The 13,509-nt window shown below is 50.5% G+C and overlaps 1 protein-coding gene across 1 annotated transcript in view; it reads right to left on the reverse strand.

The window, feature by feature from the left end:
• The window catches only part of ANKDD1A (ankyrin repeat and death domain containing 1A), a 41,046-nt gene that overhangs the window by 20,053 nt on the left and 7,484 nt on the right, over positions 1-13,509 (reverse strand). Inside the window, exons 4-7 of the mRNA XM_008073116.2 lie at positions 7,959-8,063; positions 7,164-7,262; positions 2,087-2,185; positions 1,463-1,561 (exon numbers count right to left, since the gene is read on the reverse strand). Coding sequence (XP_008071307.2) covers positions 1,463-1,561; positions 2,087-2,185; positions 7,164-7,262; positions 7,959-8,063 — 402 coding nt within the window. The remainder of the gene's footprint in view (positions 1-1,462; positions 1,562-2,086; positions 2,186-7,163; positions 7,263-7,958; positions 8,064-13,509) is intronic.

The following is a 13,509-nucleotide window of genomic DNA, read 5'->3' on the forward strand; positions in this document are numbered from 1 at the left end:
CGGGAGCGGCCACTGCACTCCAGTCTGGGTGACAGAGTGAGACTCCAACTCAAAAACAAAGAAAAGCAAGAAAAAAAAATAATTTACTATATGCTTCAAAATAATTTACTGTGTGCTTCAAAATAGAAAAGACAATCTCAAATTTTCCCAACACAAAGAAATGATAAACATTTGAGGTGATGGACATCCCAATTACCGTGATCTGATTATTACACATTGTATACAGGTATCAAAATATCACTTGTATCTCATAAATATGTACAATTATTATGTATCAGTTTAATTCAGCATTGGGGGGGTCACTGGCCCTATGTCCAGCCCCACTGTGAAGCCTGGACACACCTACCAACTCCACCATTGTAAGGACAGAATGGCACACATTGCTTCAGTAAAGTGACATCTTTCAGATACCTTTTCAGATATTCATAGTCTTGATGCACTGGGCAGGTTCACGAGTGTTCTTAAGCAAACATGAAGATTTAGGCTGCTTGATTTGCTTGTCTGGGTTTTTCTGGGTCAAGTGAATAGCAAAACATTTTCACAGACCACCTCAGACTGCTTATGGATGAGAAGTGGCCCCTGGAAAAATTCATGAGAACTTGTCCTCTTGAGAGAGTCCCAGCCAAAGCTCAATAAGTGTTTTTTTTAGAATACCATTTTAATTCCTCTGTTTTTTAACTACCCATGTATTTATGCTATTATTATTTGTATTTTCTTATTGATGATGAATATTTTTGCTATACTTTTGACATTTAGAACAGAGAATTCCAGACCCTGAAGCCATTTAACTAGCCAAGAAAGGGTTTGTCACTGATTCAAAACTAAAAAAGCACAAGCACCAACTTCCTACCCAAAGAAAGGCTACTCCCCCCACCCCCATTCCAGGTCACAGAGGAGAATGTCTGCCAGCAGAATTGTGGAACACCATGGGGAGGAAGAGAAGAGGCCCATCCAGGGTCACACCCAGTTCCCAGCTCTGTCAGGGGACAGCCCCATCAGAGGGCAGGCGCTCTGGAGTCAGAGGAGCAAACTCGAGACTTGCTTCAATTCTTACTTTGACCCTGAGAAAGTCCTCTCTGAGCTTCAGTTTTGTTTTCGCATCTGTAAAATGATGACATTTTTCTGAGGTCGTAGTTATAAAGGGGCTCTGTGGTCTATCAAGAGCCCAAAAAGTAGAAGCCACACACCGCTGCTGAGCTCCCATGAGGCATGTAGCCCCCACAGCAATGTGGAAGAGCCAGTATGCAGCACCAATTTTACAACTGGGAAATGAGGCTCAGAGAGGCTGAGCAACCTGCCCAAGGCCACAGAACTCAGCGGTGGAGAAGCCAAGATCAGAGCCTGGCCTGATGCCTCAAAGCCTCTATTCACACCACGTTCAGGAACCACAGCGGCCATTACTGTGGACATGATCACAGCGCAGCAGCCCAGGGCAGATGCCAATCCTGGGAGGCCTGGCTACCTGGGTGACGGCGTCTACGGTGCTCCCAGCCCTGAGGAGGAGCTGCACACAGTCGGGGTGGATGCCTTCAGCAGCTGCGTGCAGGGCGGTCAGACCTTCCTGAAACACACAGAGAGAGGCCTAGGGACAGCAGGGAGGCAGACTGAGGTGGGCCCAGATCCCAAGGTAAGAGGACACCCCTTGTGCCATGGCTGCTGGAGCTCTCCACTGCCCAGTTGCTGAGGACAATGAGTTTGCTTGCTTGTGGTCCCCTGAGCACCCCGCACCTGACGTCCTCACTTTGTGGAGCACACATTCCCTGCTCACATCTCCTATCCCTTGAGGCCATCTCAGCCCCTCTTCTCTGTCTATTTCTTCCTATTCTAGGAAGCCATCCCTGGTCACCCTGGTCATGGCAACTTTTCACACTCACACTCTGTGTCCCACTTCTTGGTAACCCACTGTGCCTTCTGCCCCCACTAAGTCTGGACTGCTGTGATACTGCTTAGTTCTTGCTAGGGGGCCATCAGTCCCAAGACAGGTCCCTGCTTCCTGGCTTCAGATGGCACCACGGGCTGGGGGTTCCTAAAAGGTAGGGAACAAGCAAGCATCACGCATCTCTGCTTCCCCCCGTTGGTAACTCACCACATTCCGCTCCTCCAGGTCCAGTCTGATGTCCACAAGTCGCTGCAGCACCGCCATGTGGCCCTGGCTGGCAGCCAGGTGAAGGGCTGTGTTCCCCTCCTGAGAAAACGAGGGCTCCTCAGTCGCAGGAGACCACAGAGCCCCAGGATCACAGACCCTCAAGGGCCCTAAGACCTGCCCCTCATTTTACAGACACAGAAGCTGAGGCTGGGAGGTGGGAAGTGATATGTCCAGGGCACAGAACGAGTCTGGGGTGAACTACAGGCATGCACGCCAGGCCACTGCCACCGTGTCCCCGAGAGCCGGCCCAAAACTGCCACCAAGGGCCCTTTCTTTTTTTTCTTTTTTTTGAGTTGAAGTCTCACTGGAGTGCAGTGGCCGCTCCCAGCCACCGCAGCCTCGACCTGGGGGGCTCCGGCGATCCTTCTGCCTCGGCCTTCCAAGTAGCTGGAACTACAGGCGCGCGCTACCACGCCCGGCTAATTTTTTTGATTTATTGTAGAGATGAGGTCTCGCTTTCAAGGGCCAAACCCTGGTCTCTCTTTCCCTACACTTCAGGGCAGACTCATTGCTTAAAAGCCTGCTCTCCGTGTGTCCTTCCTCAGTGCCCCAGACCTGACCTTTCTCACTGCTCAAGGCTCCTACCATCCTCTTCTGAGCTCAGGCTGCTCCCAGGCATCTACTTGGCTCAGTCGTCTGTCTCCTTCAAGTCTTTGCCTGAGATGTCAACTTCTTACAGAGTCACATGACACATGGCCTACCCTGACCACACGCTTTGAAACTACAACCCCCCAGCTCTGTCCCCCTGAGCCCCTTTTCCTGCCCTGTAGCACTGATCACCTGCTAACACACACTGTCACTGGGTGTACACGATGGTTACTGTTCACTGTCTGACTCTTCTTGCTGAAGCATAAGCCCACAAAGACAGGACTTCCCATCCATTTTATTCTCTGACGTTTCCACAACTGCCTAGAAGGGCTTGGGGGACATGGCAGACTCAGCAGATGTGCAGGTTCAATAAGTCAATAATTTAATAGAATCTCCAGGGGATCATGTCCCTTGGAGTCAGAGGACTGGTAGTTGCCTCATTCTTGGAACGTCTAAGGACACATGGCAGACACTTAATAGATGTCCAAGTTCAATGAGTCCATAACACAATAGGGTTTCCAGGAGACCCATGACCCCTGGAACTTGAGGGCCAGAGGACTGGTAGTTGCCTCGCTCTTAGAAAGTCTAAAGGCAAGCCAGGCATGGTGGTTCATGCCTTTAATCCCAGCACTTCAGGAGGCTGAGGCAAGAGAATTGCCTGATCCCACGGGTTCGTGACCAGCCTGGGCAACATGGCGAGACCTCATCTCTACACAAATCAGAAAATTTAGCCAGGCATGGTGGCAGATGCCTTTAGTTCCAGCTACTTGGAAGGCTGAAGCAGAAGAATCACCTGAACCCAGGTCAAGGCTGCGGTGGCCGTGAGCGTGCCACTGCACTCCAGCCTGGGTGACAGAGGGAGACTCCAACCAAAAAAAAAAAAAAAAAGAGGTTCGCAACCCGCCTGGGCAACTTGGCGAGACCTCATCTCTACAATAAATCAAAATGAGCTGGGTATGGTAGCACACGCCTGTAGTTCCAGCTACTCGGAAGGCTGAGGCGGAAGGATCGCCAGAGCCCTGCAGGTCGAGGCTGCAGTGGCCGCAGTCTGGGTGACGGAGTGAGACTCCAACTCAAAAAAAAAAAAAAAAGAAAGAAAGAAAGTTGGCAGGGCTCAGTGGCTCAGCCTGTAATCCCAGCACTTTGGAAAGCTGAGGCAAGTGGATTGCCTGAGCCCACAGGTTCAAGACCAGCCCAGGCATCTTGGCAAGACCTCATCTCTACAATAAATCAAAAAATTAGCCAGGTGTGGTAGCACGTGCCTGTAGTTCCAGCTACTTGGAAGGCTGAGGCGGAAGGACTGCCAGAGCCCAGCAGGTTGAGGCTGTGGTGGCCAAGAGGCGTGCCACTGCCCTCCAGCCTGGGTGATAGAGTGAGACTCCAACTCAAAAAAAGAAAAAAGAAAGAAAGTCTAAAGATGACAATGTCAGAGCCAGGAAAGCTACATTGGGCAGAGCAGAGAGCACAGTGTTCTCTGTGCTAGAAGTGCTCCCCGCTGAGGTCAGCAGGCTCAGAGCTGTACTTTAAAAGGACCCTGCCGCAGAGGACACCTGAGGGGTGAGGAGACCCCGGACAAGGGAGAACAGCTAGACATGACCAGCCAGAGAAGAGGTGATCCTCAAAGAGCAAGCATTCCCGAGGGACCCACAGAAGCATCGAGAAGGCAAGATCCAGCTTTGACGGCTCATCACACCCAGAAAGCACCTGGGCCTCACGACTTAGCTGAACCAGCCATGGGGGACTCCTGGCCCAAGCGCTTCCTCTGCCCGGCCTGCCCCAATACCTTCCTAAGGAGAAGATCATGACACTCACACGGAGGCACAGCTTTCCAAAGTCCAAAGATGCGAACACACACTAAAACCAAAGCGGTACTTAAAACAGGTCAAAACATGCCCAACCCAGTGATGAAACCACACATCCATAAAACAGCTATATCTATCTTACAGGATCAAAAACCAGACTTCAAACTTCCTTTATGATCATACTATTGGGTTGATAAATAAGAGTTAAGTTTAAACATCCTCCTCAGCAGCTTTGCCCCGCTCCTCCCCCACCTCCTAGTGGCTGGAAGCAAGGATCTGAGGAGCAGCATCCGAAAATGCAGCCATGGCGTGCAGTTCTGTGTTCAGAGACACAAAAGAAGTGGGTGACCCATGAAGGGCCAACACGTGCCCCCAGTCAGCAGGATGTGGAGACAGACTGTCATGGGGTTTTCTTCTTCGCTACAAAAATCCACATCCTGCCCTCTGAAGCTGCAGGTGGCACGCACAGACATCTAACAGGGCACTCTTTCCTGGGGCAGGACAGGGGGCTCAGAGGCAGAAGAGCAGGATGGAAGAAAGCCATGGCCTTGGGCTTGGTGCCCTCTTCCCTCTGCCTCAGGGATGCCCAGCATGTCCACCTCTGTGAGACCTTGACAGCAAAGCCTTGCCCTTTCAAGTAGAATTAGTCACTCTCTCTGGGCTCTCAAAGCCTTCCGACCATTCATTATAGTGCATGTGGTGTGACCTGTGTTGTCGTTAGTTCTGACAGGTCTCTTCCCCTTAGTAGATCTTGAAAAACATACTGTGCCCCTCCTCAAATTAAATTCAAAATGAAAACACTCCTGCTGGGCGCAGTGGCTCACACCTATAATCCCAGCACTTTGGGAGGCAGAGGCGAGAGGACTGTCTGAGCCCAGGGGCTCAAGACCAGCCTGGGCAACTTGGCAAGACCTCATCTCTACAATAAATCAAAAAATTAGCTGAGCATGGTAGCGTATGCTTGTGGTTCCAGCTACTTGGAAGGTCATGAGCGTGCCACTGCACTCCAGCCTGGGTGACAGTGAGAAAGAAAGAAAAGAAAGAAGGAGGGAGGGAGGAAGAAAGAAAACACTCATAACCTGAAACATAAAACTTAACAGAGGTATGCAATTTTAAAAGCTTCTTTGTAGAACTTCTGATTTCAAGATTCTGGATAAGTTCATCAAAATTGGATTTTTTTTTTCCTTCTGTTTCTGGTGCTCCTGCTTTCCTGGGCCCTGAGGTATGATCATTTTTGCCTGCTGGGTAAGGTTACCCTGGCAAGGGCTATCCCAGCCCCTCTCTGTGTCCCTGCTTCCTGGCCCAGTGCCTGGTATGGAGCAGGACCTGCTCTGCCCGAGTTTCCAGAATGAAGGAAACCAGCCTGATCTGATGAGGGAGGGGAACACAGAGATCTGGTGAGGGAGGGGAACACAGAGTCATGCAGCAGAGTGCTGATTCTAAACCCAGTTCTACCTTTGTCTTGTGTGATCTTGGCCAAAGCATTCCCTAGAGGGCCTCAGTTTCCACAGCTCTGAACTGAGAAGGCGGAACTGGTCCTTGACAAAGACACCTTCCAGTGCTGAGATCTTGTGGTGCATTTGTCTGAGAGCTCACTACAACGTAGACAGAACTCCCTCTATCCTGGCCAAGCACATTAGTCAGAAGATTAATAATGGAGGATATTCCTTTGTTGGAAGTATCATTTAGCATCTGCTGCCATATATTTTGTAATGATTCACAAGGGTCCACTGACAAGAGTCATTTGCAGGGTCATCTCTTCTGGCCCCATTCCTCACCCCTTCTTTTTTTGTTTCAGTTGGAGTCTCACTCTGTCGCCCAGACTGGAGTGCAGTGGCTGCTCCCGGCCACCGCAGCCCCGACCTGCTGGACTCCGGCGATCCTTCCGCCTCAGCCTTCCAAGCAGCCGGAACTACAGGCGCACGCTACCACGCCTGGCTAATTTTTGATTTATTGTAGAGATGAGGTCTCGCCAAGTTGCCCAGGCGGGTCTCAAACCCACGGGCTCAGGCAATCCACTCACCTCGCCTCCCAAAGGCGCAGGATTACAGGCTGAGCCACTGAGCCCGGCTTCCTCAGCCCTTCTTAAAGCAGCAAAATCCTGCTCATAAGCTCTCCACCCCGAATGAGCTGCTCCCTCCTCAGTGTTCCCATCCTATTTGGCCATAGCCATAGTAGAGCACTAAATCACAAAGAAGGCAAATAACCAGCAGGCCTGTGGCTCCCATCCCCAACTCTTCCCCACATCCCCAATGAGAGGTGACCACAATGGCACAAAGTCCTGCTCAACGTGCTCCAAGCGGCGCTACCCCCCAACCAGACCTACCATCCTGGCCTGTCACATAGGGTCACAGCTCTTGACTAGGATTGTGGTGCTGAGCTCCTTGAGTAAGAAACTGGGTCTTGGGCATCTTTATGCCACCAACCCAGGGCACAGGGCTAGCCCATAATGCGTGCTGGTGAAAAGCTGCTGGATGAACCCTGGACACAGTCTGGTCTTTGGGTCACCACCCCTCCTCACCTGTGCCCATGTGGGTATCAGATATAGGCACAGGTGAGGAGTCAGAGCCCGGAAGGTGGCAGGTTCTGCACCCCGGTAGAAGCCCAGAGTCTCACGGTCACAGTACCTTGTCTTTGACACTGTGGTCACAGCCAGAGCCCACGAGGAAGTCCAGAGCATCCAGCTGCCCGTGCTCAGCTGCCCTGAGGAATGCTGTCCTGCCCAGCTGGCCAGAAGAAGAAAGAAGGAGTGTGAACCTTCCTGGCCCTGTGGGAGGGTACGCCTGCCCCGCCAGCTTGGCCTCTATGTCCCCAACCACTCTGGCCTTGCAGCGTCCGCTCCTGCCCCGGCACTTCCCTTTCCCCTTCCCCTGCCCTACACAACCTGCTTGGAAAGCCCAGCCCTCAGCTCCCAGCAAGAGCTGCATGGCGGCTCCCACCCCCACTGACTTAGGTGACCCCCTGTTGCCTACTGAATAAAGGGCAGATTTCTGAGGCTGAGGGTTAAGATCTCCAGAGGGTCCCCCAGCCCCCCTTGGGCCTTCCCTTCCAAGATTCCAGTTCATCAGAATTCACACACAGAGGACCCTTCCCATCTCTCAAGCTCTAGCAAGGCCCTCTCCTCCTCGTGATCCTGGTCCCCAGCCTCTGCTTTCCAATCTTATCCACAAACGCAGTTCATTCACCCAGTGCCACCTCCTCCAGGAAGGAGAAAGCAAAGGCTTCTCTAACCTGTCTAGTCCTTGATCAGGGCTTTTCTGAGGCAACCGGCCGTGTTCTACTTGCACATTTGTGTCCAGACGCCTCTTCCAGACCGGTGATTCCCCAGGCAGGGTCCAGTCTGTCCACAGCTCAAAGGATGCATGCAAGGAGTTCCATAAGCCCACTGGTCTCCGAGGGAGGCCGACAGCCCTGTCTCTCACCTTATCTGTGTGGTCCAGGGCCACGTCCTCCAGGTCCTCCATGATGAACGCCAGCACAGGCACGTGGCCTTTTTGAGCTGCACAGTGCAGTAAAGTCAGGCCATCCTGAAAGCAAGCCCAGGGCAGGCCCTGCAGTCTGCGAAGGCAGGCCCTTCTCACGCACTGCCTGTCTCCCGCACAGTGGGTGTTTGGAACCCAGAACACAGCCTCCCCTCCCAGTGGAAACAACCCTGCAAATAACAAAAAGGCCCCAGGGATAACGCACTCCGGCCCAGTGGGAGTCAGGATGCCAGAATCCAACTCCTAACTCCAGTACTCATCAGCTCTGTGGCCTTGTGCTGGTCACCTCTGCCTCTCTGAGCCTCCATTTTCACATAGGTCAAATTAGGATAATAATCCCTAATTACCTCAGTGGATGGTTGAGAGAACTGGGCCCACAGGAAAAGCATTTTTATCAACTGAAAAATGATTCGAGCACGTAAGGTGAGGTTGTAGATCACCAGCAGTCCTTGGAACATCTCCACAGAACAGTTTAGAAGGTTCTAGACATCTGCTCCCTTAATACAGATGCTAATGGAGAAGCAGGTGACTAAGCACCCAGGACATTTCACTAGGAGGCAACCTCCAAACCTTCCAACAAAGACTGAGAGCAGCTCTGGTCTGTAGGGACTAGAGGGAAACGGCCTGGGTTGGGTGAGGGCAGACAGGAAGGTGATCTCCTGAGCCCAGAAGCAGCATTTAGAGGGAGGCCTGCAACTCTTAGGTTGATGACCCAGAGCTGCTATCCTGCCTCGCACTAAGGTCATATTGTTTTTGTTTTGTTTTTGGGGAGGGGGGTTGAGTAGAGGGTCTCACTCTGTCACCCAGGCTGGAGTGAAGTGGCGGAATCATGGCTCACCACAGCCTCAACCTCCTAGCATCAGGCAGTCCTCCCGCCTCAACCTCCCAAATAGCTAGGACTGCAAGTGAGCACCACACCTGGCTAATTTTTTTTTTTTTTTTTTTTTTGGTAGAGACAAGGTCTTACTCCATTGCCCAAGTTGGTATTGAATTCCCGGGCTCAAACAGACTTCCTGCCTTGGCCTCCCAAAGTGCAGGATTACAGACATGAGCCACCACGCCCCAGATTATTTGAAGCATTGTTTTTCAAATAGCAGATTGCAACCCATCAATGGGTCATAAAAATCAACAGAACAATGTTTTACATCTTGACAGTGGTCAAATCTCAGTAATTATGAATGTTACATTTGTGTGTTTCATGTTGGTATCATGGACTGCTTGCTATGAAGAGATGAGAAGGGCACTCCCCTCTGTGCTATTCTTCCCAAATTGCATAACCCTAGATTAATCATGAGGAAAACACTAGACAGACCCAAATCAAAGGACATTCTACAAACTCCTTGGCTATTACTTTTCAAAAGCATCAAGGTAATGAAAAATAAGGAAAAACTGCCAGGTGTGGTGGCTCACACCCATAACCCCAGCACTTTGGGAGGCAGAAATGAGAGGATTGGCTGAACCCAGGAGTTCAAGACCAGCATGGGCAACTTGGTGAGACCTTGTCTCCAATAAAAGTCAAAAAATTAGCCGGGTGTGGTGGCACATGTCTGTAGCTCCAGCTACTTGGAAAGCTGAGGCAGAAGGATTGCCTGAGACCAGGAGGTCGAAGCTATGGTGGCTATGAGCATGTCACTGCACTCCAGTCTGGGCAACAGAGTGAAACTCTGACTCAGGAAAAAAAAAGAAAGAAAGAAAAACTAAAAAATCATCACAAGATTGGAAGAGACTGTAGGCTACTAATGGGAAAACTGATGGAATTTTAATATACTAATAGTCTAGCCAGGTGCGGTGGCTCACGCCTGTAATCCCAGCACTTTGGAAGGTAGAGAGAGAGGACTGCCTGAGCCACTGAGTTCAAGACCAGCCTGGGCAACTTGGTGAGACCTCATCTCTATAATAAACCAAAAAGTTAGCCAAACACGGTGGCACATGCCTGTAGTTCCAGCTACTTGGAAGGTTGAGGCAGAAGGATCGCCTGAGCCCAGCAGGTCGATGCTGTGGTGGCCATGAGTGTGCCACTGTACTCCAACTCGGGCGACAGAGACTCTGAGTCAAAAAAAAATAGTCTATAGTTTGTAAAAACCTTAAGTATCACAAGGCCTAATAAGGCAGAGCCAAGCAAGCAGCAGGGAACAGAAAAAGCTTCAGAGCAGAAGCTGGACTGTGATCATGGCATCTAAAGGGAAAGGGAATCCCTCTGAGCAAGACCTCGAACAAGAGATTGAAAGGGAGAGTGAAATGTATCATTTGCAAAGACGGCTGCAACTATGCCTCCCACCCTGGAAGCACCCCCAAGACTGTGCTACACTTCTCACCAAGAGGGAGAATTCAATGTTCTCCTCCCCTGGAATCTAGGCTGGACCTGGGATGGGCTTTGACCAACAAAAGATGTGGAAATAGCAACATGTGGCCGGGCTCGGTGGCTCAGCCTGTAATCCCAGTGCTTTGGGAGGCCGAAGTGAGTGGATTGCCTGAGCCCGAGGGTTCGAGACCCACCCGGACAACTTGGCGAGACCTCATCTCTACAATAAATCAAAAATTAGCCGGGCATAGTAGCACACGCCTGTAGTTACAGGTACTTGAAAGACTGAGGGGAAAGGATCACCATGAGCCCAGCAGGTCGAGGCTGCAATGGCCAGGAGTGTGCCACTGCACTCCAGTCTGAGTGATGGAGTGAGACTCCCACTCAAAAAAAGAAAAGAAATAGCAACATGTGACTCTCCAACCTTTGGCCTCTAGAGACCTTGCCAATTCCACTCTTGCTTTTTTTTCCAGCCCAGAGGCTGCCACATAAGGAGATCCAGACTGGCCTCACTGAGGATCAGCAACCCTAGAGAAACTAGTCACACCATCCCAGACACTCCAGCCCCCCTGCAGGACCCCCAGACACATGAGTGAGACTCTCCAGGCCAGCCAGCAGCCCTCAACTCGACCACCTGCTGACTGCAGCCATATGGTGAGCCCAGACAAAGTCAGAGAAGCTGCCAGCCAATCACAAAATTGTGGAAAATAACAAATCATCATTATGTTAAGTCACTAAACTTTACAGTGATGTGTGGCCAAAAACAGAAAACAAATCTGCTTAACGAAGGGTCCGTTATTCAGAGCCCTACCCTCCATATACACCCAAGACGCGGCCTCGCTCATTCTGGAACTCTGAGGCTCATTCCCAGCTCTGTGCTTACAGCAAATTCCAATCGATGGACTGGATTGTTAAAATGTGGTACATATACACGATGGAATATTACATAATACATAAAGAAGGACAAGCATATGAATTTCGCAACAACTTAGATGAATTTAGAGTCTATAATACTCAGTGATCTATCACAGAAACATAGAACAGAGTTCCATATGTTCTCACTCATAAGCAGACCCTGAACGTTTACTATAATACTGTAAGAAAGGGATTGGCAAGCCTGGCTTGGTGGCTCAGCCTGTAATCCCACGCCTTTGGGAGGCTGAGATGAGTGGATTGCCTGAGCCCGTGGGTTCAAGACCTGCCTGGGCAACTTGGCAAGACCTCATCTCTACAAGAAATCAAAAAATCAGCCGGGCATGGTAGCGTGCGCCTGTAATTCCGGCTACTCGGAAGGCTGAGGCGGAAGGATCGTCGGAGCCCAGCGGGTCGAGGCCGCAATGGCCAGGAGCGGCCACTGCACTCCAGTCTGGGCAACAGAGTGAGACTCCAACTCAAAAAAAAAAGAAAAGAAAAGAAAGGGATTGGCAGTAGTGGGATACTGCCTGGCTGGCAGGGGTGGGGACACAACACCAATAAGGACACCTGAACTCAAACCAGGCAAAGTGGGAGCCAAAGGGAGGCCCAAACTTTACCCTTATAATGTCCACTTGCATACCTAATCCTGAATCACACCCCACATCTTTAAAATAAATACTTTTTTTTTAAGCCGGGCTCGGTGGCTCAGCCTGTAATCCCGCGCCTTGGGAGGCTGAGGTGAGTGGATTGCCTGAGCCCGCGGGTTCAAGACCCGCCTGGGCAGCGAAACCTCATCTCTACAATAAATCAAAAAATCAGCCGGGTGTGGTAGCGCGCACCTGTAGTTCCGGCTACTCGGAAGGCTGAGGTGGAAGGATCGCTGGAGCCCAGCAGGTCGAGGTTGCGGTGGCCGGGAGCGGCCACTGCACTCCAGTCTGGGCGACCAAGTGAGACTCCAACTCAAAAAAAAATTAATTAATTAATTAATTAATTAAATAAAATAAAATAAATACTTTTTTTTAATTCCAATCAAGATAGCCACTGGATTTCCCAGAGCTACTGAGCCCCTCCAAGGCCAGGCGGGCAGGACCAGACAGGAGGACCTTGAGCTTGAACCTGTATGTCTTCACAGGGAGCCTTCCTGCTAGCGCCTCACTCCCACACTCCAGCTCAGGCTCTGTGACCCATCCCGTAGGGGGATCCTTCTCTGGGAGCTGTCAGGCATTCCTACCACTGCCAACAAGAGCCTAACGATGGCACAAGGCAGACTTCTTACGTGCCCTGGCCCTCTTTAACATCTAGTGAAGCCAACCTGTAGACTTCTTCTTAGAATAATGTTTACTTAAATGCAAAAAAAATAAATTACATGGGAAAAAATGTTGAATCAAATGCATAGGCTTACAATGGTATACAAGTTTCCTATTGCTGCTATAACAGATTACCATAGACTTGTTGGCTTAAATAGCACAAATGTATTCTCTTACAGTCCTGGAGGTCAGATCTAAGATGGGTTGGCAGCATTTCTTCTGGAGGCTCTAGAATCCGTTTGTTGGCCTTTCCAGGCACCCCTCGGCTCATGACCTGCAACAGCCAAGCTCTGCTTCCTCTATCATCCCCCTTCTCTACCTCTTCTGCCTCTCTTTTCCCTTATCGGTACCCCTGTGATTACACCAGGCCCTTGCAGATAACCCAGGACAATCTCCCCACCTCAGGGTCTATAACTTGATCATGTCTGCCAAATTCCCTTTGCCGTGTTAGGTTCTGGGGTTCACAGGTTCTGGGGATTAGGATATGGACATCTTTAGGGACCATCATCCTGCCCACCATAAAAAGAAATCAATTATATTGAATTATCAAAATATTAAAAACCAAGTTTTCAATCTAGTAACATGTGTACCTTCATACTGATCCATTAAACAACTTAAGCAATTAAGCAGCTAGTGAAGGATCTAATAACCGCCACAATTTTGAGGTAATGATGAGTGTAAGGAGTATTTTAAGATAACTGCAGGCCGGGCTCGTGGCTCAGTCTATAATCACAGCACTTTGGGAGGCCAAGGCGAGTGGACTGCCTGAGCCCACAGGTTCGAGATCCACCAGGGCAACTTGGTGAGACTTCATCTCTACAACAAATCAAAAAATTAGCCGGATGTGGTATTGTGCGCCTGTAGTTCTGCCCACTCGGAAGGCTGAGGCAGGTCGAGGCTGCGGTGACCGGGAGCGTGCCACTGCACTCCAGCCTGGGCGACGGAGTGAGACTCCAACTCAAAAAAA

Source organism: Carlito syrichta, unplaced genomic scaffold, assembly GCF_000164805.1.
Source record: "Carlito syrichta isolate Samal-C Ts95f unplaced genomic scaffold, Tarsius_syrichta-2.0.1 Scaffold315650, whole genome shotgun sequence".
Classification (NCBI taxonomy): Eukaryota; Metazoa; Chordata; class Mammalia; order Primates; family Tarsiidae; genus Carlito; species Carlito syrichta.